This window comes from Oncorhynchus mykiss, chromosome 27 (assembly GCF_013265735.2).
Source record: "Oncorhynchus mykiss isolate Arlee chromosome 27, USDA_OmykA_1.1, whole genome shotgun sequence".
NCBI classification, from domain to species: domain Eukaryota; kingdom Metazoa; phylum Chordata; class Actinopteri; order Salmoniformes; family Salmonidae; genus Oncorhynchus; species Oncorhynchus mykiss.
The window spans coordinates 7,107,832-7,133,262 of record NC_048591.1 but is presented as its reverse complement, the minus strand read 5'-3'; the positions used below and the strand labels follow the sequence as shown (position 1 = coordinate 7,133,262).

At 47.2% G+C, this 25,431-nt stretch overlaps 1 protein-coding gene across 1 annotated transcript; it reads right to left on the bottom strand.

Annotated features, from left to right (window-relative positions):
* On the bottom strand, positions 1-25,298 carry LOC110507437 (striatin, calmodulin binding protein 4). The gene is made up of 18 exons (XM_036964808.1): positions 24,982-25,298; positions 15,116-15,219; positions 14,946-15,016; positions 14,131-14,209; positions 13,397-13,591; positions 12,971-13,154; positions 12,721-12,877; positions 11,715-11,783; positions 11,282-11,400; positions 10,836-11,011; positions 10,494-10,541; positions 10,240-10,361; positions 7,793-7,960; positions 7,561-7,701; positions 5,733-5,831; positions 5,474-5,560; positions 5,115-5,322; positions 1-4,998 (listed from the first exon to the last, which is right to left on the bottom strand). The coding sequence occupies exons 1-17, from the start codon at positions 25,270-25,272 to the stop codon at positions 5,153-5,155; spliced, it is 2,280 nt and encodes a 759-aa protein (XP_036820703.1). The 5' UTR covers positions 25,273-25,298; the 3' UTR covers positions 1-4,998; positions 5,115-5,152.
* Positions 25,299-25,431: the final 133 nt, after the last annotated feature.

Sequence of the window (25,431 nt, the reverse complement as noted above, 5' to 3'; positions counted from 1 at the left end):
TTCACTGTACAAAATCGTTATTTTATTAGAATTTTTTGTGTTTTTCTTCTTTAATGACATACAACACGAGACCCGCAAAGTAAAGAGAAGGAAAATCTGTAATTTGATACAAGCTAGAATGCAGTTCCAAAAATATATATAATAAAACAAACTCAATAAAAAGCAGGTCTCTTATCCCTTGTAGTTAGAGGAAATTGTTTGAATACCGCTTAATATGATGTACAAAATATCACACAGTGATAAGTTGCTATTAAAAAAATAAAAACACAAAGAAACAAGAGTCCTTTACCTTGGCCTCGGACTGATCACTTTTCGATGTTTTTTCTTCTGATTTGTTAACCGTTTAGTTGTTGTTTTTTTTACAAGGTATACATTGTCATTATCAATCACAAGCAAGTTCTAAGCCTAGCAAATAAGAAAGATTTCACTGATGATACTACAGTATTCTTAGATAATAATTATAATCAAAGGGGGGGAAAAAGCAACAAACAAAAAATGAGACTGGACATGTAAATCAGATAATGGTTGCTCTAGTCTTCTATCATTTACAGTCATATCTATTTTCCTCTTGCTTTCTTGATTTTTTTGTTTCACATTGATTTGTCTGTACTCAGAAGACGGGACATATTTGAGCGTTATATCAGGACCAGTCTGTAGCTCAATGCTGCAGACGTACATGTGGACTCTGACTGACACACAAACACGGAGTGCAGAGTTCGTCCAACACACTCATGCAGTCTTAATATTTACTCGAAGGGAGGAGAAATACCAGGGAGACACTTCAGGGCTTGGTTTCCCGGTAGCGATGGAATTTAGGCGTACAAGTATTTTAACCGATGCATCGTTCCTGCAACGGCGGAAGATGTAACATGCGTTTCCCAAAACACCACGCAGAAAGAACGTTCGCCAAGTGCGTCGTTGGAGCATGTGTCGATCGATACCTATAGGTTAAAAAGAAAGGCCGCTTTCGCTATTCATATCTTACCTTAACATAATTATTTCACAATACTGGCAACCGGTCAGCTCCTAGAGAGATGATCACCTAATGGCTGCAAATATTGAGGTGGTTTATTCTAATGCTTAACCAATAATAATGCACAAATCACAGATTTGGCATATCATTGCGCACATTACACATGAAATGTATTGAGGCAAAAATTGCAGACAGACTAGCCAGCTAAATAGAACTCAATTGATTGAACATCAAATGGATTTCAATATGATTTAAATAAGGCCTATGTATGTAGCCTTTATAAACCTATTTTCTGTATCCATCTTTTAATGCAGTCAACTCGGTTTTCATTTGATGCATATCGCGGTCAATTTAGCAGTCAACTTCGGTCTGAAGTTATCTGCGTTCACAGTGAGACAGATAAACATCTCGAATTCTGTTTAGATGACATCCTCTGATCTGTGTATAAAGTGACCAGGATGGTTAAAAAAATAAAATAATAATAATTTAAGCATCTAACGACACACTTCGCTGTTCTGAGGCAGTCGATTTCAAATGCGACTTTAGTAATGGTTTTGGGAAACAGCTTGGCGATTTAACGACGCTCCTATGAAGATGCTAACGATGAACTGCACTTCCTGATTTGTCCTCGTTTTAGATTCGGTTCATTAGTAAATGCTAGCGGCCAGGACTGAATTCAGTCGGGGTGTGGTTTGATGTGAGTGTCTCTTGTGCGTGTTCGCAGGAGGGAAGAGTTCGTCAAAATCGTTTCGCGAATTAGCTTCAGCTAGCTGGTACGTCACCGTGGCAAAATTAATTTAACTTTGGATAGCTTATCTCTGGGGATAGTTTGGGACGTCAATAAATTACACAATGTAACCGGGACAATATTTTCATGTTGCACATCTTTTAGGTGTCTCATTAATTGCTTTCAATATTGCGATATGATTTATAGTTGGTTTTCTGCATTGTATAGTTGGTTTGAACATTTCAAATATTGTCCAATGTACATTGTGTAATTTACTGATGGTTCCTAACTTGCCCCATAAGGATATTCAAAGTCAAACCAAATTGACCATGAACATTACATTGGGTCATGATGCAGCTGCACTCAGAATTGATGATTACTTGGGTGCAGCCAGCTGTGGGAAAGATTCAAATAAACCCAACCTATGGAAAACTGTTATGGTACTTTCCATTCCTTTTCATTTTTTTCCTATGTCGCAAATCTCCGTTTTGGACAAGACTGACTTTATGACCAAAATTATTCTAGTTGCACATTGTAGTCAATTTTGACAGTAAAATAAATGCTTCTGACTCACACCGATGCTACACCAATGCTACTTTTTAGGGCCAGTCGCTCTTTAAGACTCTTTTGGGAAACTGGGCCATGGGCTCCACAGCCGCACTAAGACACAAACAGGCTCCAGGTAACCTCTTGGTCTAGTCTTGGGGTCTAGTGCAGCTGATGTAATGCAGCATATAGCCAACCGTTAGTTAGTGTGTCACTGGAATGCACTTCGTATGGAAGCTATAACGTTGGTGGGAGTGGATGCACTGTTACACAAAAAATGGCCACCGGACTTCCAAGAGGTGGGTGATACCATCAGCTGGGTGATTGACAACTGCGAACTATAGTTATCCTCTCAACAACAACGCATGACAGCACCCAGTGTGCTACAGTAAGTAGCACTTAGGCATTCTCTCTGCCTCATCAAATTCAATGCATCTGAAACCATCATGTAAAAGCAAACACATGAAGCTGACATTAACTAAACCAAGCCCACACAAACCTGTCTAACCAGAGAGAGTGGCTTCCCAGAAGGTCTTGCAGTGGAGAGAAACGTTGACCTCTCAGTCATTTTTTTACCAGCAACCTTTGATTCTCTGACCCCTGTAGCGACCCTGTTGCATGTAGGCGCTCTTGGTTAAAGTTGACCTTAACCACATATCTAGGATTAGATTACCCTAACCCCAATGCTGACTTTAACCATTAAGGGGATGGAAAAAATACCTGATCTGGTATCAGTGGTTTGAGACGAGTTCTACCCCCTCCCTCTGATGTATGTGCTAGGGGTTGATTAGTAGGTTTGGGGGGGGGGTCAGCTCGGGGCCAGTTACTGATTGACATGGAGCTACTGGGCCATTCAATCTTTACTGCCATGCCCTGCTCTGCCCTGGTCTGGTGGAACCATGTTTCCACAGCCAGAGATCTGCCCTCGGGCCCCCCCCCCCCACCACTACCCGCCGCCTATCTTCCACCCCGGAAAGTTCAAAAATAAACTTGAAGGATGCAGGAGGCCGGTTACTCAACGACATCACCCCTGACCTCTGACCTATATGTCAGTCTTTAACAGACGCCCAAGGCTCCGCCCTTTGTCCAACCTCGTTACCACTTCCAGGAAAAACAGCTCCGCAATAATCCAAGCACAAAGTGGTGGCTTGGTGAACGGTCACCAGCCCTGTCTAAACTCAGTCTTCGTCGGAGGCCAATGTAAAGGGTCTTGGGTCTTGGGGGGGGGGGGAATTCAGGTAGTGTTTGTTCTTGTTTCCTCTCCAAAGGGGAAAGGGAGAGGAAGGAGGGCTCTTTATGTGGCTTTTGTTCCCATATCCTGGGGGCAAATGTATCCTGCTGGCCCCGTTAACACGGGAGAGAGGCACCAGTTTCCCACTATGAGCACTCTGGGCAATTCAGTGCAACCCCCCCCCCCCCCCCCCCCCCCCGCACAAGAAACAGAAACCTAATCAACAACAGTCATTTCATTGGACAATAAGATTGTTTCCAAAGGCCGTTGTGACTAGATGCCGACTTAAGGGACAGAGAGAGAATACAGGACACCACTTTCTGGTAATGTCCACCGTTTCAGTCAGAGGGGTTACTGCGGCATCAACATTAAATTACTCCCGTCATCTCCACATACTCTTTCACAAACCAGCTGTCCCGATGAAATGACAAAACTTCACACACACACACACACACACACACACACTATATATAAAAAGAAACCAGTAGAAAAGTGTCTGCTTAGCATAGCGTGTTAGTTTCCTATGAGATACAAATGACCCATACAGTATCTCAACACAAACAGTTGACGTGGCTGGAGAGTGACGATACAAGCTATATCATGCTACTTTTGATGACAAATATCCCAGTGAGAGACAATCAGGACCCCCCTCCCACACACACACACACACACACACATACACACACACACACACACCTCGAATGAAAACAGGTCCCTGATTCAGACTCGGACTGATGAGGTCTTAGCACCAAGATTAAACAAGTGCAACACACACACACACAAACACACCTTTCTACTAAAATGGATGACCGTACAATACCGGACACACAAACGCTCAGACTTCGTATCTTGGCGATGAGGCTGATATTAAAGCCGTTTGTCCAACACCGGTTAGGAGGCGTCTCCAAAACACACACACACAAAAAAACTAAAACCCTCAGAAGTCTTTGGAATGAAATGCATTGTTCCCCCACACTGTGGTGCAGCAGACAATTGCTACTGCCATCAACGGGTGGGTACTGGACTCTACTGTAGTTAGGTGCTTACGTGTGTTAGCAACTGGTGAGCTAAGCTTCTTATCTCTTAAAAAACCAAAAAGCTTTAAACTGAAAGTGAACCCGGGTGCGCGCCGCGTCATAGTAGGTGCCGCATCAGCATGCGTAGTGATCCAAGTCAACACACATTGTCTTATAATAACCGCCAGTGGACTGTAAAAAGTAGAAATGAATGAGAGTATTGTAGTGTAGTAAACTGACCTAATAAACCGAGCAGTCCGATCTAGTCGTTAGAAAAGCAGTATGGTTAGTATTGCAACAAGTTACTGAGGCATCATGGGATCAGCTAGAGAACTGTGGTTAATAGTGTCCTGTTGGCGATGACCCAGCCAGTGGGGTGCAGGACAACAGTTTTTGTGTGTGTATGTCACTGGATGGGTATGTGTGTAACTGTGAATGTGGAATTGTGTGTGAGGTTCGTCCATTGTAGTCATCACTCTCCTCTGGCCGAGTTGTGTTAGTCGGGCTGTAATGAAAAGAAGGGACAAGTTCATATAAGCAGAAACTGTAAAGAAACTCAACTAACAGATTGTAAGATAAAGCACACACACACACTCTCGCTCTCTCTCTCTCTCTCTCTACCAGTGAGGATGATGTTGAGTCCCTGTCTGTGCCTCCTCTCAGACGAAGACCTTGGCGAGTGCGTCGGCGCCAGCCGAGGCGATGAAGGGCTGCGAGGGGTGGAAGGCCACGTCGTGAATGGCCTCGTCGTGCTTCTTCCTGTGGGCCGTGATCTCCTGCACACACGTCCTGTTGTCCAGCATCCACAGACGCACCGAACAGTCATGGCCTGCAGGGAGGAAGCGGAGAGCACGGTTAGAGTAACAGCGGAAGCACGTGGTGAGGTTAGAAGCAATGGTTCTCAGTCCTGGTCCTGGGGACTCAATTCCTGGGGACTCAATTGCAGCCCTTTTAAGAAACACTGGATTACTGGTACTCACTGCCAGAGATGAGGTAAGTGCCTTTGGGGTCCGTGGTCAGACAGGTGACAGCATCCAGGTGTGCCACCATGGAGTGGATCAGTTTACCTGGTAACACACACAGATGGGCATTACATTTCATTGAATTAAATCAAATGGGAAAAGCAAGTTTTGGAGCTATGGGCTAGTTCGACCCAGATAAAAACAGATCAGGCACGAGGCCTAACTCTGGCGTAGTTACAGAAAGTAGGTAGGATTTAGCCGTGGACAGTGGGCTGACCTGTCTTGTTGTCCAGATAGCGGATAGTGCGGTTCTCGTGTGCGGTGATGGAGATGGGCTCCGAGGGGTGGCTGACCACACAGTTAATCAGCTCACTGCCTGCAGGGGGCGACACACACACAGATCAGCTCACAGATCTGCTCACAGACACATACAGATCAGTAGAGGGAGATCCTCCTGGCTCCTCTCATGGAAGGGAGGCACAGAAGGATGCATTTTATATATATATATATATATTAAGGTATTTTCAGATTTTATTGAACAGAGAGAGGATGAGAGAGGGGAAGGATGGAGCAGTATGCCCGATTTGAACTTGTGCCGACTAGGGGTGTAAGGGTACACATTTTCGTACCGAAGACGTTCAGGTACCTCAGATGAACATTTTAAAACGGCCATTTTGTGAATATACTCCCATCGTTGTTTAAATCTCCAGTTTGGGAAAATGTTGGTTTCCCAGTAGATTACAACGGCGATGGACAGAGAGTAGTGGATAAAATGTTAACAGTATGTCGCCACGTGCAACGAGAACTGCCTATGCAGCTGCCAACACCTCAAATATGTTGACACATTAACACCGACATCACCCCAGTATTCCGGAGCAAGACGGAAACGCAAAAAAACAACACAACATCGTCTCCCTTCTGCATTCAAGCAGCCCTTGGCAGCTGATTCTGACCGGGCCAAAGAAAATAGAAGAGCGATAGGTAGGCTATGTTTATATTCTTTAGTACATAGCCGTGGATATGCGTCCATTCTCGGTGGTTGAGAATAGGGTGTTTCAGCACCTCGTTGAAAGTGCTCGAGCCACGCTACGAACTTCCCTCTCGCATCCATTTCAGCAAACAGCTAGTACCCCGCTCTATATAAGCAAGCCAAAGCCAAAGTTTTCAATGAATTGGCCAATGCATCCTGTGTTGCGCTTGCTTAAGTCACAGTCCATCACATTACCCCGGAGTGGGAGATGTGCTACGGACACGCCCCTTTATGAGAGTCACAAGTGCGTATCTGGCACTGAAGGAGGCAACGTCATGGTGCATTCGTAACCATGTGGGAAGTGGGAATTTACCACATACCACTGGGAAAAATCCACTTGAATGGCCCTTCAACTGGTAATTACTAGTGGGAAACTCATCCATCATTCTGAGCACCCACTTCTCCCACATGTTGACCTCTGACATCATCTACTAAGGAAATGGCCTCTATAACAGCATTTTCGGCAGTTAAATGCAACAACAAAATAAGATATAAAATAGCTATCTAGAATTGTTTCGTTTTTTTTTACTCTATAATTTATTTAAAAGCATGATAGCTGTAATTTTAGTTGATGGTTTGCGCAGCTTGTTGGCCATTAGCCAATCGCCGTTTCTCAACGAGTTCAAATCACGTGAACGCACCCAACTGGTATCTACAACCTCTGTGGGAGGTGGGAACTTGGTCAAATTCCCACCTCCCACATGGTTACAAACGCAGCATCAGAGTGTAAACTTGAGAGGCCCAACAGAAAAATCCTCTCACAGCAGACAATGCCAAGAAAAATTGTGAATGCTAAACATTGTGAATGCTAAACATTGTGAATGCTAAACATTGTGAATGCTAAACATTGTGAATGCTAAACATTGTGAATGCTAAACATTGTGAATGGCATTTCATTTTCCCGCTGTACCGAAATGTAATCGAACCTTGACCCTAAAAACCGCAATAGGTACCGGTGAACCACTACACCCCTAGCCAACACAGTACGCGTGTGCCAGAGGCTGCGGCATTACCGCTAGCCCAACCAGGCCACAGGAAACATTCTGACAGTATTAGAACAGGCCCTAGGACTCACCGTCCTTGGTGCCGGTGTCCAGGACCATGATGCTCTGCTCTGTGGTGAGGTCATAGAGCAGCGTCTCGCCGCCGTCGAATGACACCACTGCCTGGTTGGGGTCAGAGTTCACAAAGGCCACCGAGGTGGGCGTTCCGTGTTCTGAGGGGGGGGGGGGGGGGGGGGGGGGGGGAGAGAGTTGAGATATAACACACACACACACACACACACACACAGAAACACACACGCTCACCTTTCTCCTTGTTGAAGACGGAGAGACAGGGGGCAGAGTTCTGTGGGTCCCAGATGCGAACGGTCCCGTCTGCGGAGCAGGAGGCCAGGCGATGGTGGGCAGCAGAGTACGTCAGACTCCACACCGAGTCCTCATGACCCAACAACACATTGCTCTCTATACCCGGGTCTACACAACAAAGAGAACACACAAATGGATTCTACAACGGGATGAAACGGTGGTGCTTCTTGCTGAAACAAGCAAGGTGTTGTAGCAAACGAGTCTTCGGTTTTCAAATTGGGGTCCGCGGCCCCTTATATACGGGGTCGTGATTTTCTTTTGGGGGGGATTTTTTTATGTGTAAAATAACTTTGTATGAATATCATTATCTACAACAGAATACCATTGTGGATACCATTTTTATGTCTCTTAGACAGTTTCACGAGGCAATGGTAACTAGCGTTAGCTCAATGACGATCTCTACAGGAACGGTTAGCATGCTAGCTGTTCCCGTTCGTACAACTCTGTGGAAGTACGTAGATTCATGGATTCATTGCCAGAATCTCGAACTATCCCTTTAAAACGGGGCCCTTGGGTCACCGGTTTGCTTGGGCGGGGTTCCCTGGGCAAGAAAAGTTTGAAAACCCCTGGCCTAGGCAACGACCGGTGACCGTGGTCATTTGTCTGACCAATAACCCCCCTTCAAAAATTCCATGGCCGTCACAGCCCTAATTTCAGTCAATCTGTTTTTATTTCACCTTTATTTAACCAGCTAGGCTAGTTGAGAACAAGTTCTCCTTTACAACTGCGACCTGGCCAAGATAAAGCAAAGCAGTGCGACACAAATAACAACACAGAGTTACACATGGAGTAAACAAAACATAGTCAATAATACAGTGGAAAAAAGAAAACAAAAAGTATATATACAGTGAGTGCAAATGAGGTAAGATAAGAGAGTTAAGGCAATAAATAGGCCATGGTGGCGAAGTAATTACAATATAGCAATTACACACTGGAATGGTAGATGTGCAGGAGATGAATGTGCAAGTAGAGATACACGGGTGCAAAGGAGCAAGGTAAATAAATAAATAAATACAGTATGGGGATGAGGTAGGTAGATAGATGGGCTGTATATAGATGGGCTATATACAGGTGCAGTAATCTGTGAGCTGCTCTGACAGCTGGTGCTTAAAGCTAGTGAGGGAGATAAGTGTTTCTAGTTTCAGAGATTTCTGTAGTTCGTTCCAGTCATTGGCAGCAGAGAACTGGAAGGAAAGACGACCAAATGAGGAATTGGCTTTGGGGGTGACCAGTGAGATATACCTAATGGAACGCGTGCTACGAGTGGGTGCTGCTATGGTGACCAGTGAGCTGAGATAAGGTGGGGCTTTACCTAGCAGAGACTTGTAGATAACCTGGAGCCAGTGGGTTTGGCGACGAGTATGAAGCAAGGGCCAACCAACGAGAGCGTACAGGTCGCAATGGTGGGTAGTGTATGGGGCTTTGGTGACAAAACAGATGGCACTGTGATAGACTGCATCCAGTTTGTTGAGTAGAGTGTTGGAGGCTATTTTATAGATGACATCACCGAAGTCGAGGATCGGTAGGATGGTCAGTTTTACGAGGGTATGTTTGGCAGCATGAGTGAAGGATGCTTTGTTGCGATATAGGAAGCCAATTCCAGATTTAATTTTGGATTGGAGATGCTTAATGTGAGTCTGGAAGGAGAGTTTACAGTCTAACTAGACACCTAGGTATTTGTAGTTGTCCACGTATTTTAATTCAGAGCTGTCCAGAGTAGTGATGCTGGACGGGCAAGCAGGTGCGGGCAGTGATCGGTTGAATAGCATGCATTTAGTTTGACTTGCGTTTAAGAGCAGTTGGAGGCCAAAGAAGGAGTGTTGTGTGGCATTGAAGCTCGTCTGGATGTTAGTTATCACAGTGTCCAAAGAGGGGCCAGAAGTATACAGAATGTTTTTGTCTGCTTAGAGGTATACCAGAGAATCACCAGCAGCAAGAGCAACATCATTAATGTATACATAGAAGAGAGTCGGCCCGAGGATTGAACCCTGTGGTACCACCATAGAGACTGCCAGAGGTCCGGACAACGGGCCCTCCGATTTGACACACTGAACTCTATCAGAGAAGTAGTTGGTGAACCAAGGCTGTCGAGTCTGCCAATAAGAATGTGGTGATTGACAGAGTCGAAAGCCTTGGCCAGGTTGATGAATACGGCTGCACAGTAATGTCTCTTATTGATGGTGGTTATGATGTCGTTTAGGACCTTGAGCGTGGCTGAGGTGCACCCATGACCAGCTCTGAAACCAGATTGCATAGCATGATCATGATCATGTGCAATCCACTGACTCAGAGCTGATTACGTTAGCTGGGGATAAACCTGGCTAGTTCTGACTGGTTGACCGGAGGTGAAAGGTTATAGAGGGGTCAGACAGGGGTCAGGGGCTGACCGTAGTTGTCGTAGGGATCCACGTTAAAGTCAGGGATCTTCCAGCAGCGCACGGTTCCGTCCAGACCCCCGCTGTAGCACGAGTCTCCGTCCTCTCCCATTGCCAGAGACAGAACGGCACCACTGTACACACACACAATTACACAAAGAGTAGCTATTATACCCAGAAACACACCAAAGCATGTGATAGTTGCAACAAACGTGTTTGCATGCGTGCGTCACGCGTGGGTGCGCGCGCGAGTGGTCTGAGAGCACCTGTGGGCTCTGAAGGTGTAGATGGGTTCAACGTCCAGCGCTGCATTTCTGTTGAGGCAAAGACCAACATCAGTTTACACATTATAACACAGTGTTATAGCAAACTACCAGACCCCATTCAGTTTCTTTCCCACTCCTGGGCCTGTATTCATAAAGCATCTTAGATTAGGAGTGAGTGCTGATCTGGGATCTGTTTTTTTCCCCCTTTAAATAACCATTCATGAGATTACATGGGACAGGAGGGACCTGATCCTAGATCAGCATGACAACTTTATGATACATTTTTTGAACACAGGCCCTGATATTGGTGTGTTATGTTCCTGCTATTCCTTAGGCTCTTACTTCTTGGAGTGTATGGCCTTGTTGAGGTTCCACAGCTTCAGGGTTCCATCCTCGGAGGCTGTGAGTAGAACGGCCTGGCTGGGGTGGAACATCAACGCTCTGATGGCATCAAAGTGGCTACGCAGCGTGAAGCGAGGGTTCCACGTCTTCTTGAACTCCTCCCGGTTATCCTGCAGCTACACGCACACAGGTGTCAGAGTGTTTGTGAATGTATTCATTTAACAGCAGCGGGCCCCCACTGCTAAATTGTTGACACCTATTTATTTATTTTGGGGGTGGGGGGGTGGGGGGGGGGGGGGGTTGAGTCCCTCAGATAGCATAAGAACACGGCTTAAGCCATGTTTAAAACTGCAATTTCTTCTCTCAGTCCCGTCCCCCCCTCTGTTGTGTGTGTGTGTGTGTGTGTGTGTGTGTGTGTGTGTGTGTGTGTGTTTTCAAGTATTCACATCCACGGTGAGGTCGTTGTCGTTGGCCACGGTGAGGTCAGCCAGCTCTCCCAGGTTCATGTCTCCGCCCCCGACGGCGTCCAGGATGAAGACGTCAGAGGAAAAACCCAGAGCGCCACCTTAAGGAGCGGAGGAAGAACGGCTACATTCACCCACCATCTGATCAAAAACACATCCCTTCCTTTTTTCAATACTTAAACAATTACCTCTTCAGAGCAGTATCCCTTTAGACGAGAGAGAGAGAAGCAATTTAGCTACTTTGGTATTTGAGGATCCCCATTAGCTGTTGCGAAAGCAGCAGCTACTCTTCCTGGGGTCCACGCAAAACATGAAACAATACAGAACAGTGTAGAACATTTGGTACAGCAAGACAGGGAGAGTTTTGGGGGTCGGGTGTTGTCTTACCTTCCCCGGAGCGAGACTGTCCCGACACAGAGGGGGGGCGGGGAGGGTTTGGGGGGGAAGTCCGACATCATGCCCTGTAACTTGTTCCTGCGCTTCTCTGAACCAGGCCAGAGGAGAGAGACACAACACACACAGTCATGCAGAGAGAGAGCGAGAGAGAGAGAGAGAGAGAGAGAGAGAGACACACACACACAACACACACAGTCATGCAGAGAGAGCGAGAGAACGAGAGAGAGGGACAACACGCACTGTCATGCAGAGAGAGAGACACACACACACACAACACCATTCATGCAGAGAGAGCGAGAGAACGAGAGAGAGGGACAACACGCACTGTCATGGAGAGAGAGAGAGACACACACACACAACACACACTGTCATGCAGAGAGAGAGAGTGCAGACAGAAAGATAGAGAGACGTGAAGGTCGAGAGTACACATGACCACGCATACCGAAGGAGAGACGATGAGTGGTCAGAGAAATAGAAAGAGACGAAGAGACACGGACCGAGAGACGGGCAGAGAGACAGGCCGAGAGACAGGCCGAGAGACAGGCCGAGAGACAGGCTGAGAGACAGGCCGAGAGACAGGCCGAGAGACAGGCCAAGAGACAGGCCGAGAGACAGGCCGAGAGACAGGCCGAGAGACAGGCCGAGAGACAGGCTGAGAGACGGGCTGAGAGACAGGCCAAGAGACAGGCCGAGAGGTGGATGTAGAGATAAAGTAGCCAGACACCAAACAGCATGCTTATTGCTAACTGAACACATTGCTCCAGAGAGAGAGAGAGACACGTGGATGACAAAAGGCACCCACCAAACACAACATATGTGATAGTGAGACACACAGACAATGGTTCACCATAGGCAATGGTTTATTGGCAGTAGAGGTGAGAGTACAGAACATGTGACTCCCTAGAAAGAGAGAGATAGGGATGAAGGGAGAGCGGGACTGGCAAATAGAAAGAGACAGACAAAAAGCTGGACAGACGAAGAGACAGACAGGTGTGGCTGAGGTGGTTGCTATGACGATGGCGTACCTAACTCCCGGCCGTCCCCTGAGATACGGGCCTCTCCCGCCCCCTCCCCCTCCTCCCCTGATCCCAGGAAGTCAAACTCGCTCAGAGCATCCTCAGAGTCGTCTTCGTCCTCCTCATCATCAGGGTCCAGGTCTGTGGTCATGGGCTCAGTCCCCATCTACACACACACACACAGAGAGAGAGAGGGGGCTTTAATACACATACACACACACACACACACACACACTTTGTCGTGTTGACGTGATCGGACCTTAACGCGAGGCTTCTTGTTCTTGTTGCGCTGCCCATCTATACGGTCCGTGCCCATGCCCTGGAAGTCATCTTCCTCATCACTGTCATCCTCATCATCATCCTGGCAGCCGTGTAGGAAGGGGATCTTATCCAGCACGGAACCGCTCAGACGCTCCTTAGAACCATCCTTCCCCGCCGCGTTCCTACCGACACACACACACACACACACACACACATCAGAGGCAACACACACACATCAGAGGCAACCTCCAACGGTAACAACATTACTGACAGTTATAGAAATTTGACAAAAACATGCAATACACCAACACAGACGTAGTACTCATCAACGACACGACTACCGCGGAGACAAGCTTCCATTCATCACTGTCCACAGCCCCCTACACCGAGGACAGGGGTGTGTGTGTGTGTATGGGCGTCTCACCTCTTGATCTGCTCCTCTATCTGTCTGATGAGGAGTGACTCCCCCCCTGCCAGGGGCTCGGGGTCCGGGGCGGGCTGCTCCTCGCTGCTGGCCGGGGCGCCGTTAGCCTCGGGGCTGGTACGACCCAGCAGGGAGCGCACACGCTTCGAACGCATGTCCAGGATGGTGTCCGAGTAGCCCACCTCCTCCAGGTACCTACACACACACGCACGCGCGCGCGCACACGCAAACCATGGCCACACACACACACGATTAGACTCTTCATTCAGACTCAACAGTTTGTTTAAAGTGTTGGAGACAGTGCTGCTCTCTCGCTATGGGGAGGAAGCCTTACTCTCGCTATGGGGAGGAAGCCTTACTCTCGCTATAGGGAGGAAGCCTTACTCTCGCTATGGGGAGGAAGCCTTACTCTCGCTATGGGAAGGAAGCCTTACTCTCGCTATGGGGAGGAAGCCTTACTCTCGCTATGGGGAGGAAGCCTTACTCTCGCTATGGGGAGGAAGCCTTACTCTCGCTATGGGGAGGAAGCCTTACTCTCGCTATGGGGAGGAAGCCTTACTCTCGCTATGGGGAGGAAGCCTTACTCTCGTTATGGGGAGGAAGCCTTACTCTCGCTATGGGGAGGAAGCCTTACTCTCGCTATGGGGAGGAAGCCTTACTCTCGCTATGGGGAGGAAGCCTTACTCTCGCTATGGGGAGGAAGCCTTACTCTCGCTATGGGGAGGAAGCCTTACTTGCGCAGTAGCTGACGGCCCTCCTTCCAGGACATCTGATTGGCTGGCTCAGATTCAGATTCTGCTGGCCCATTGGGCACTGTGGGATAGACGAAGAGTCGATCAGAGGAGGAAGCTTTGATGTAACAGAAGCAAGCAGCAGAGCAACCCTCAAAGCTCGGTGCACCTCCCCCCCACCCACACACACACACACAGTTAAATGGGACAGATGTGGAAACAAAAGCATGGGGAAGTTACTAGTTCTGCTTTATCTAGGCTACATAGTGAACCAATCACTGATGCAACCCATTAGGCCACACACATTCTCCACGGTGAAAAACCAAGTCTGGTAGCAGATATAGTGAGCTGACACAGAGGGATGACAGTTTTACATGGAAAAATGGAATGTCTTCGGATAGTCCACAGAAGGGCTGTGTCCCGGATCCGAGAGGGTCCAATCCGGCCCGCGGGTGGTTTGACTAAAAAATACATAAATGTTGTTGTTTTTGTGTGTTTTTCTTATTAAAAACAAAAAATCAGGGGGTACGGTGGAACGAACTCAATATACTTTAAAATGACTAAAACCCAGTGTAGAAATGATCATGGACATACATTCATACAGTATCTTGACTGTGTCCAGCTCGCTAATAATGACCCTAATGAAAGCCAGAAGGTCAGGGAGCATCGAAAATGATGGGTAGAGGAAACATATCTCGAACATTTGGATGCCCTCCGGACCTCGTTGAAGACAGAACGCCCCCCCCCCCCCCCCCCCCCCCCCCCAGGCCTTAGAGCCTACATAGAGTCGACATAAGGTCTACATAGAGCCTGCATACCTTGTTCTGCCTCTGGTTTCTTCTCCCCTGGGCTCTGGTCACTGCCTGTCTTCAACTTCTGGTGTTTGGACCTGCAGAGAGAGGAAGAACCACAAGATGGCCGTGTTACCCAAGCCCTACACTCTGCGTGTGGGAGTGCGTGTGTGCGTGCGCGTGTGTGTGTGTCTGACCTCTCTTGTTTAAGGGCGTACTCCAGCATCTTTATCCTCCTGACCAGGTCCTGCTTCATGTTCTCCTGCCCCTTCCTCTCACCCTGGAGGAACGTCACCTGAGCCTGAGCGCGCACACACACACACACACACACACACACACACACACAACACACATAACATTGTCTTTTACCAATCAACACAACTGAATTTGAGTGTACCATTTCCCAGTTATTTTGAGCGAAGTCTGTTTGGGACCCACTAAACAAATGCCATGTACAGTGCAGAAATGCTCGCTGTTTGGTTTGGCAAACCGACGTTCCTTACAAGTCCCAGGCTAAGTGGTGGGTTGTGGAGGGAGCTGCGTTCTGGATTTAGAACTTCCCCTGACCAGCAAACCCGAGCCAGACATCTGGAGGGGAAAACAATCGTGCATGCGTGGTCCCATTGCTCTTCTGAGACCGCAAAACACACACACACACACACTCGCTAACACACAGAGCCCCAGAAAAGTAGAACAGCCTAAAAAGAAAACGCAGTCTCATCAGGTCCGCGCGACGCCGGCAAGATCATACAGCCGGGACACACAAACCGCACCCGTGAAAACAAAATAATGGCACGGTGCTACTGCAAAAACTACCTCTGCTGATGGCGCATCATTTTGGGACACGCTACTGGGACACGCTATATCTGTTACAACTGGCTATTATTCTGAGAACACAGCATCTCCTGTGTGTTTCAGCTAGAAGTGTCTATCTGGTTCTAGCTGCAGCTCCAGCCATACCTACAGACTCCAGGTACTAAAATACACCTGCAGGGCACCATGCTCAGGGCTGTGTCTGTCTGGGGGAGCAGGGGAGCAGCCAAGCCAGGTAGTGAAGGAAGCTACCGGGTAGGTGCACTGTGGTTGGGTGGAGCCAGGAGAGCAGAGCACTAGGACACAGAGAGGGGGCGCTGTGGACGTCGTCGTTAAGTGGGTGGGGTTCTCACATGGTTCTGTTCCTTCCCTGACAGGGGCGAGCTGCGACCTGTCATTCTAACGCATTGTTCTTTACACACACACACACACTTACTTCTTTGGAATGTCCCTCCCATCTCAGATAAGCATCAGTGATCTCTCCCAACACTATTCCTTACATTCCTGGCTTCTGTCTCCACTGGCCCACTGCAATCTGACATGGCTTTATTTGCCTTGTGTGTGTGTGTGCGTGTGTGTGTGTGTGTGTGCGTGTGTGTGTGTGGTGTTACAGTGTACACACAGGAGCATGTCATCAGGATCCATGAACATCACATCCACTCCCTGTCTTAACAGCAGGACTTTGTCCAATCCAGTGCCCCATTCGAACGCTTCAGACATGCACCTTTCCTTCCTTCCTTCCTTCCTTCCTTCCTTCCTTCCTTCCTTCCTTCCTGGAATAGCTGGAGTAAAGGAGTCTACTGTAGGTGATTTAGTTCACTCTGAGAGGGCTTCCCTACAGATCAGTGATCTGTGATCAACCACACATCACAAAATGTTCCAAGCATATACACTATATATACACACACAAAAGTATGTGGACAACCCCTTCAAATTAGTGGATTTGTCTATTTCAGCCACACTCGCGGCTGACGGGTGTCTAAAAATTGAGTGCACCGCCATGCAATCTCCATAGACAAACATTGTCAGTAGAATGGCCTTACTGAAGAGCTCAGTGACTTTCAACGTGACACCATCATAGGATGCCACCTTTCCAACAAGTCAGTTCTTTAAATTACTGCCCTGCTAGAGCTGCCCCGGTCAACTTTAAGTGCTGTTTTTGTGAAGTGGAAATGTCTAGGAGCAACAACGGCTCAGCCACAAAGTGGTAGGCCACACAAGCTCAAAGAACGGGACCGCCGAGGGCTGAAGCAAACAGCGCGTAAAAATCGTCTGTCCTCGGTTGCAAACACTCACTACCCAGGTTCCAATCTGTTCGTCGGGAGCTTCATGAAATGGTTTTCCATGGCCGAGCAGCCGCACACAAGCCTGAGATCACCATGAGCAACTCCAAACGTCGGCTGGAGTGGTGTAAAGCTCGCAGCCATTGGACTCTGGAGCAGTGGAAACGCGTTCTCTGGAGTGATGAATTTGTCAGCGAGATCCATCTGGCAGCAAGGTCCATACAGAAATGGTTTGTTGAGATCGGTGTGGACGAACTTGACCGGCCTGCACAGAGCCCTGACCTCAACCCCATCGAAACCATCGCCCAGCATCAGTGCCCGACCTCACAAATACTTGTGTCTGAATGGAAGTCCCCGCAGCAATCTAGTGGAAAACCTAGTGGAAAACCTCCCCAGAGGAGTGGAGGCTGTTATAGCAGCAAAGGGGGGGGGGACCAACTCCACATTAATGCCCATGATTTTGTAATGAGATGTTCTACGAGCAGGTGTCCACATACACGACACGACCAAAAGTATCTCACAGGGCCTATGAACAAACTCACTAATCAATTTTGGTGTAGACTCGAATATAATGGGCCGGATCCTTGATTTTCTTACTAACAGAACCCAGAGGGTGAAGGTGAACGGGTGCCTGGCAGGGAACACCCCATCATCAATAGCCTCCCCCAAGGGGGTTGTGTCCCCTCCTCCTCTGTATCCTGTACACTGACGTTGTAGCCAGTGCGAGAACCAACACATCCTGAAGTTTGCGGGTGACTCAGTAATGGTCAGTCTGCTTCACGCCGATGAAAGTAACCACGGTCCTGGTTGTTAAGAATTTTGTACATGGTTGCCATGGTGCTTTCTTTACAACCCGAATGTGACACACAAAAAACAAAGATATGTGTATGGACCCCTACCCCTCATAACGCCATCCTTCAGGGCCAGGTGGTAGAAACTGTAGCCAGTTCTAAGTGTCTTGGGACCGTGATTGATGATGAATTGAGCTTCGAGTGGAACACTGACAAGTTGTGGAAGAAGGGTAAAGAAGGGCCAGCAACACCTTCCAAAGATCCAGGTCGACCTGTCTGACCTGTACAACAGACGACGTGGTGCGAAAGGCAGAATCCACCCTGTCTGACAGTGCCCACCCCCTACAACAGGAGCTCCATGGCCTACCCTCTGACCCCTGGTGTAGATTCCCCAACTGTTAAGACTAAAACAAGTACGAGCACTCCGTTACCCTTTACCCCGACGGCCACTGGCCTTTTGAATACAGGGAATACTCTATTTTGATGATGTTGACGTGATGTTTCTGAGAATGTGCACAGCGCACTTCACTTACCTTCGGTGTGGGCCTTACTTCATACTATTGCCGCTGATAATGTTGATCATGAGCAATGTTGTATTTATATCGATGGCTGCCAATCCATGGCTGATTCAGTAGCATCGTATGTATGTTTCACGTTATTCTTTGCTGCGAAACCAATTGCCCTCTGGGACAAATTAAGTTGAAACTTCAGCCAAAAGAAACAGCTGCGAACTGTAATTAAAAGGGCATCAACTATGTTATAAACATGCCTGTTGAAAACTGGCACATAAACCAACAGCAGTCTGAGCACGAAGACAGGCTAAAGAACTACCTTTCTCAGTAAAAGCACTACCGCGCTTCCTGTATGGCCATCTCCGTGTGGCCTGCTGAGGAGCTCAGTCAGTCCCACCCACCCTGCCTCTGGACAGGGTCAAGGGCAGCTCTCCCTCTCCTATACCCTCTCTGCCATCCTCCATCCTTCGGAGACGCATCAGCCGACAAGTAGAGCAGAGGACTTCACTGGGACAGGGAGCTGGAGTGTGTGTGTGTGTGTGTGTGTGTGTGTGTGTGAGCTTAAGTTCTGCAAAAATGTCAACTTGTGTGCATGGGTGTGTGTGTGTGTCTTCACGTGCGTATGAGTGTGAGAGAAAGAGAGAGAGAGAGTCAATGGGGGGGGGACGTACAGTAAGGGCCCAGAAGTGCGTGGGGGCGAGCGAAGCACACCACTGTACATACAGTGGGGCAAAAAAGTATTTAGTCAGCCACCAATTGTGCATGTTCTCCCACTTAAAAAGATGAGAGAGGCCTGTAATTTTCATCATAGGTACACTTCAACTATGACAGACAAAATGAGAAAAAAAATGCAGAAAATCACACTGTAGGATTTTTAATGAATTTATTTGCAAATTATGGTGGAAAATAAGAATTTGGTCAATAACAAAAGTTTATCTCAATACTTTGTTGGCAATGACAGAGGTCAAACGTTTTCTGTAAGTCTTCACAAGGTTTTCACACACTGTTGCTGGTATTTTGGCCCATTCCTCCATGCAGATCTCCTCTAGAGCAGTGATGTTTTGGGGCTGTTGCTGGGCAACACGGACTTTCAACTCCCTCCAAAGATGTTCTATGGGGTTGAGATCTGGAGACTGGCTAGGCCACTCCAGGAACTTGAAATGCTTCTTACGAAGCCACTCCTTCGTTGCCCGGGCGGTGTGTTTGGGATATTGTCATGCTGAAAGACCCAGCCACGTTTCATCTTCAATGCCCTTGCAGATGGAAGGAGGTTTTCACTCAAAATCTCACGATACATGGCCCCATTCATTCTTTCCTTTACACGGATCAGTCGTCCTGGTCCCTTTGCAGAAAAACAGCCCCAAAGCATGATGTTTCCACCCCCATGCTTCACAGTAGGTATGGTGTTATTTGGATGTAACTCAGCATTCTTTGTCCTCCAAACACGACGAGTTGAGTTTTTACCAAAAAGTTATATTTTGGTTTCATCTGACCATATGACATTCTCCCAATCTTCTTCTGGATCATCCAAATGCTCTCTAGCAAACTTCATACGGGCCTGGACATGTACTGGCTTAAGCAGGGGGACACGTCTGGCACTGCAGGATTTGAGTCCCTGGCGGCGTAGTGTGTTACTAATGGTAGGCTTTGTTACTTTGGTCCCAGCTCTCTGCAGGTCATTCACTAGGTCCCCCCGTGTGGTTCTGGGATTTTTGCTCACCGTTCTTGTGATCATTTTGACCCCACAGGGTGAGATCTTGCGTGGAGCCCCAGATCGAGGGAGATTATCAGTGGTCTTGTATGTCTTCCATTTCTTAATAATTGCTCCCACAGTTGATTTCTTCAAACCAAGCTGCTTACCTATTGCAGATTCAGTCTTCCCAGCCTGGTGCAGGTCTACAATTTTGTTTCTGGTGTCCTTTGACAGCTCTTTGGTCTTGGCCATAGTGGAGTTTGGAGTGTGACTGTTTGAGGTTGTGGACAGGTGTCTTTTATACTGATATCAAGTTCAAACAGGTGCCATTAATACAGGTAACGAGTGGAGGACAGAGGAGCCTCTTAAAGAAGAAGTTACAGGTCTGTGAGAGCCAGAAATCTTGCTTGTTTGTAAGTGACCAAATACTTATTTTCCACCATAATTTGCAAATAAATTCATTAAAAATCCTACAATGTGATTTTCTGGATTTTTTTTCTCATTTTGTCTGTCATAGTTGAAGTGTACCTATGATGAAAATTACAGGCCTCTCTCATCTTTTTAAGTGGGAGAACTTGCACAATTGGTGGCTGACTAAATACTTTTTTGCCCCACTGCACGTGTGCCACGCATTAGAGCACTGGGCTTTTCATTAGAGCTGAGAGAAGGGCATTACGGCCCCCCACTTAACATGCCCCAGCAGGAAGTGATGTCATCTTGGTCACCACTAGTCGGGAGTGCCACTGATCTTGAGTAGCAATGAGTACAAAGCGCTCTGTCCTTCTATTTATGGCAAGGAGTAACTGTGCCACAATTGTGATCGCAACGTTTAAATCTACAGTAATCTGACGTTTATTATCCAACTAGGAGTGCTGTAGGTCCTTGATCAGCACCAACTGTATTACCATAATGAACTAGGACAAGAGCAGAAACACTCTTCTCTTTTCTCCACAGACTCAGCAGGAGTATATTCAGATATTCAGTAGAGAAATGACTGCTTGATTTGGAACCCTTCTACAGTTCTAAGAGACAGATATAGCCTGACAGAGGTTGAGAGGCTTACGGGTTTTATAGCAGTATCCCTCATCCTCTCTTTCTTGAAGGAATCGCTGATCTTACCTGACCGGACAGGATTAAGCCAGGGCTGCCACCACACAGCTTAGTCCTATCCCCTGTCATGTGAGATCAGTGATGACTAACAGTGCCCAGAGCGGTGCCCTCTGCAGTGCCACCTGTCTGTCCCTTGGCCTGGCCTGCTGGCTGTAGTCACGTGGCCCTGTGGCTCTGCTCTGGGGACATCACACCTGGTCCACCCTACGCTGGGTGTGTATATAAACGGACGCATCCGGTTTCCAGGGGAAATGGAGAAAAAAATAGCCTGTGAAGCGACTTCCGCTTTTGGATGTCAACAAGGCGACACTCCACTTGATTGGTTGAACAGTGCAGAAGAGAACTTCCCCCTAAAAGAAACGCCTGCTACGTTAGGTTACGCCTGCCCCAGCCAACTGCTCGGCCTGGCCCCTCCACAGCCTGCCTGGCTGGCTGTCACAGGAGATAGAGTGCCACAAGTGTTCCCGTTTAACGACCTGATTCAGCCCTAAAAAAAACACACCACTGGCACACCATACACACACTGTCAATGTCACATACACACACACACAGTCACGTGGGAGGGAAGGCCAAAAGTGTTTTCCACACACCGGGCAGTCATCAATCGACAACTTTTGGGTTGAGACAGAGCAACAGCCCAGAGCAAACTAGGCTATATTCTGTATATTGTTGTGTGTTCTGTGTGTATGGAGACAATTCAGGCCTACATACATACAGTTGAAGTCGGAAGTTTACATACACTTAGGTTGGAGTAATTAAAACTTGTTTTTCAACCACTCCACAAATTTCTTTTCAACAAACTATAGTTTTGGCAAGTCGGTTAGGACATCTACTTTGTTCATGACACAAGTCATTTTTCCAACAATTGTTTACAGACAGAGTATTTCACTTCTAATTCACTGTATCACAATTCCAGTGGGTCAGAAGTTTACATACACTAAGTTGACTGTACCTTTAAACAGCTTGGAAAATTCCAGAAAATTATGTCATGGCTTTAGAAGCTTCTGATAGGCTAATTGACATCATTTGAGGCAATTGGAGGTGTACCTGTGGATGTATTTCAAACTCAGTGCCTCTTTGCTTGACATCATGGGAAAATCAAAAGAAGTCAGCCAAGACCTCAGAAAAACAATTGTAGACCTCCACAAGTCTGGTTCATCCTTGGGAGCAATTTCCAAACACCTGAAGGTACCACGTTCATCTGTACAAACAATAGTACGCAAGTATAAACACCATGGGACCACGCAGCCGTCATGCCGTTCAGGAAGGAGACGCGTTGTCTCCTAGAGATGAACGTACTTTGGTGCGAAAAGTGCAAAGCAATCCCAGAACAACAGCAAAGGACCTTGTGAAGATGCTGGAGGAAACAGGTACAAAAGTATCTATGTCCACAGTAAACCGAGAGGCTGAAACTGAAAGGCTGCTCAGCAAGGAAAAAGACACTGCTCGAAAACCACCATAAAATAGCCAGACTACGGTTTGCAACTGCACATGGGGACAAAGATCGTACTTTTTGGAGAAATGTCCTCTGGTCTGATGAAACAAAAATAGAACTGTTTGACCATAATGACCATCATTATGTTTGGAGGAAAAAGGGGAGGCTTGCAAGCCAAAGAACACCATCCCAACCGTGAAGCACGGGGGTGGCAGCATCATGTTGTGGGTGTGCTTTGCTGCAGGAGGGACGGGTGCACTTCACAAAATAGATGGCTTCATGAGGCAGGAAAATTATGTGGAGATATTGGAGCAACATCTCAAGACATCATTCAGGAAGTTAAAGCTTGGTCGCAAATGGGTCTTCCAAATGGACAGTGAGCTCAAGCAAAGTCAAGGCATTGGAGTAGCCATCACAAAGCCCTGACCTCAATCCTATAGACAATTTGTGGGCAGAACTGAAAAAGTGTGTGCGAGCAAGGAGGCCTACAAACCTGACTCAGTTACACCAGCTCTGTCAGGAGGAATGGGCCTAAATTCACCCAAATTATTGTGGGATGCTTGTGGAAGGCTATCCAATATGTTTGACCCAAGTTAAACAATTGTAAGGCAATGCTACCAAATACTAATTGAGTGTATATAAACTTCTGACCCACTGGGAATGTGATGAAATAAATAAATGCTGAAATAGATCATTCTCTCTACTATTATTCTGACATTTCACATTCTTAAAATAAAGTGGTGATCCTAACTGACCTAAGACAGGGAATTTTTACGTGGATTAAATATCAGGAATTGTGAAAAACTGAGTTTAAATGTATTTGGCTAAGGTGTATGTAAACTTCTGACTTCAACTGTACATACATGTATTTGTGGGAGATGAGAGAGCACATGTGAGTTATAAATGGACAAGTGTGTGTCCTGCACACATGGTCTCAGAGCATGCCTACCCCTGGCACATACTCGGCTCAAGAGGGTTGGCAGAGAAAACACACCAGGCATTGCCTTCTGTGTGTTTGTGTTTGTGCCACTGGGCTTTCCCTAGTTTAGCAGCCACTGGGGTTCTCTTATGTAAACTGCTGGGCTACTGTTTGAACAGGGCACTCAACTGCTCCTCTCGCTCTCTCCTGTCCCATGTTCTCCCCGCTAATTTGGCATGAGAAAACCAGACCACACCACACACACACACACACACACACACACACACACGCATGCACACACACACACTCAAGTTCACACCTTCACACACAATCATTCACGCCCTCACACACATGTTCACACATATAAATAATTCCCAGTAAGAGACTAGTGGTGGTGGTGACGTACTTCCGACATCCATCCGCTGCTATAATATCCACACGGGCCTGTTTGTTATGGTTCATCCATAATATATAAAGCTCCTATTTATATCTAGGCTATAGCCTATAGGGTAGAGTGAGAAGAATAGTGAAATACACTGAGAGCAGTGGAATGGCATTGTTTTTCTACACAGGCCTTTAGGCTACTGTAAATAATCAAGAAAACTCCTATTTCAGCAGCTCATGCTCATTCAGTTTACTTATAAGAAAACGTGTTGACAGGAGGCCACATATGGGGAAAGCAATGAAGAAAAACAGGCTTTGCACTCCTTAATTAAGGGAGGCATGAGTGAAAATGTTCATGTGCGTAAACGGCGAAAAAGGACCACATTACGTCACCTGTCTTTTTTTGTGCGTGGCTCCGGGATTTTACAAACGCAATTGGCATTACTGAACCCCTGTTGTAATTGGCAGTGAGTCACGTGGCCGTAAATAGAAACCATCAAAGAGGTTCAGAAACAGCGGAGGCCAACCGCCTGGCGTTAATTCTAACCGCGTTAATTACCGTTGGAGCAGCTCGACATAGCCGATTGACACCTCCACCTGTGTGATCCGCTATATATAGACAATGTCGATTATATGTCTGGCTGCGTTGGGATCAGGGGGTGAACGACATTGACTGCGCCTCAATGTAACACCGCAATTAACACACACGGACAATTTAAAGTCCTGTGAGTGATGCAAGACGTTAAGTAAATTCACAATCCAGTGTTTTGGATTAGTCAAGAAAGGTGACATCATTTTCTGGAATCCCCAAATATTGGGTTTGCTTTGATCCCAGAATAAGGCGTGCGTCTAAACCACATCAACGCTTTTGAACTGACGCAAACATAGCAACATTGTTTGAAGTTACTCCAGCTAACATCCTGGAACACAGGATGAAAACATTTGTGATTATGTGGACAGTATCCCGTCCGATTAGCGAAACTATTGACGAGCGGTCGTGATTTCTGTGGGATCTGAATAATGGCAATGCTAGGCTAGCTTTTTTTTCCTCCAAAATCGTAGCAAGCTACTATAGTCATAAATAGTCTACATAGCTATAGCTAAATAATAACATTGTAATTACCCTGAGTTCGTCTCTCTCGGCCTCCCAGCGATATTTCTCGGCCTGGAAGCGTCCCCATTCGAACTGGATAAAGTGCAAGATCCCAGGAAGCGATAGGCCTGCGTCGCCGTCTTGCGGTTCCCGAGGCTGCGACGACCCAGCCATCGCCCCGGCCGCTGATGCCGCCGCGGCCGCTTCCGTCGTCGCCTGCCCGAGTACCGATTTCGGCCCGTTCGGATTGCGCCCCACGCCGCTGCCTCCAGAGTTCTGGTTCGTTCCCCCTGCTACTCCGCCGGATCTTTCCGCCTCCATTTTAGCGCTCTCGCTTTCGCCAGGACAAGGAGGTGGAAAACAAGCAGCGGTAATAATAACAACCCAACCCTCACAGACCCAGCACAAGCACTCTACCCTTCTTTCTTCCTCTCTCGCGTAAAGAGCAACTGCAATAACTCATGGAGAAAGGGTGCCAAA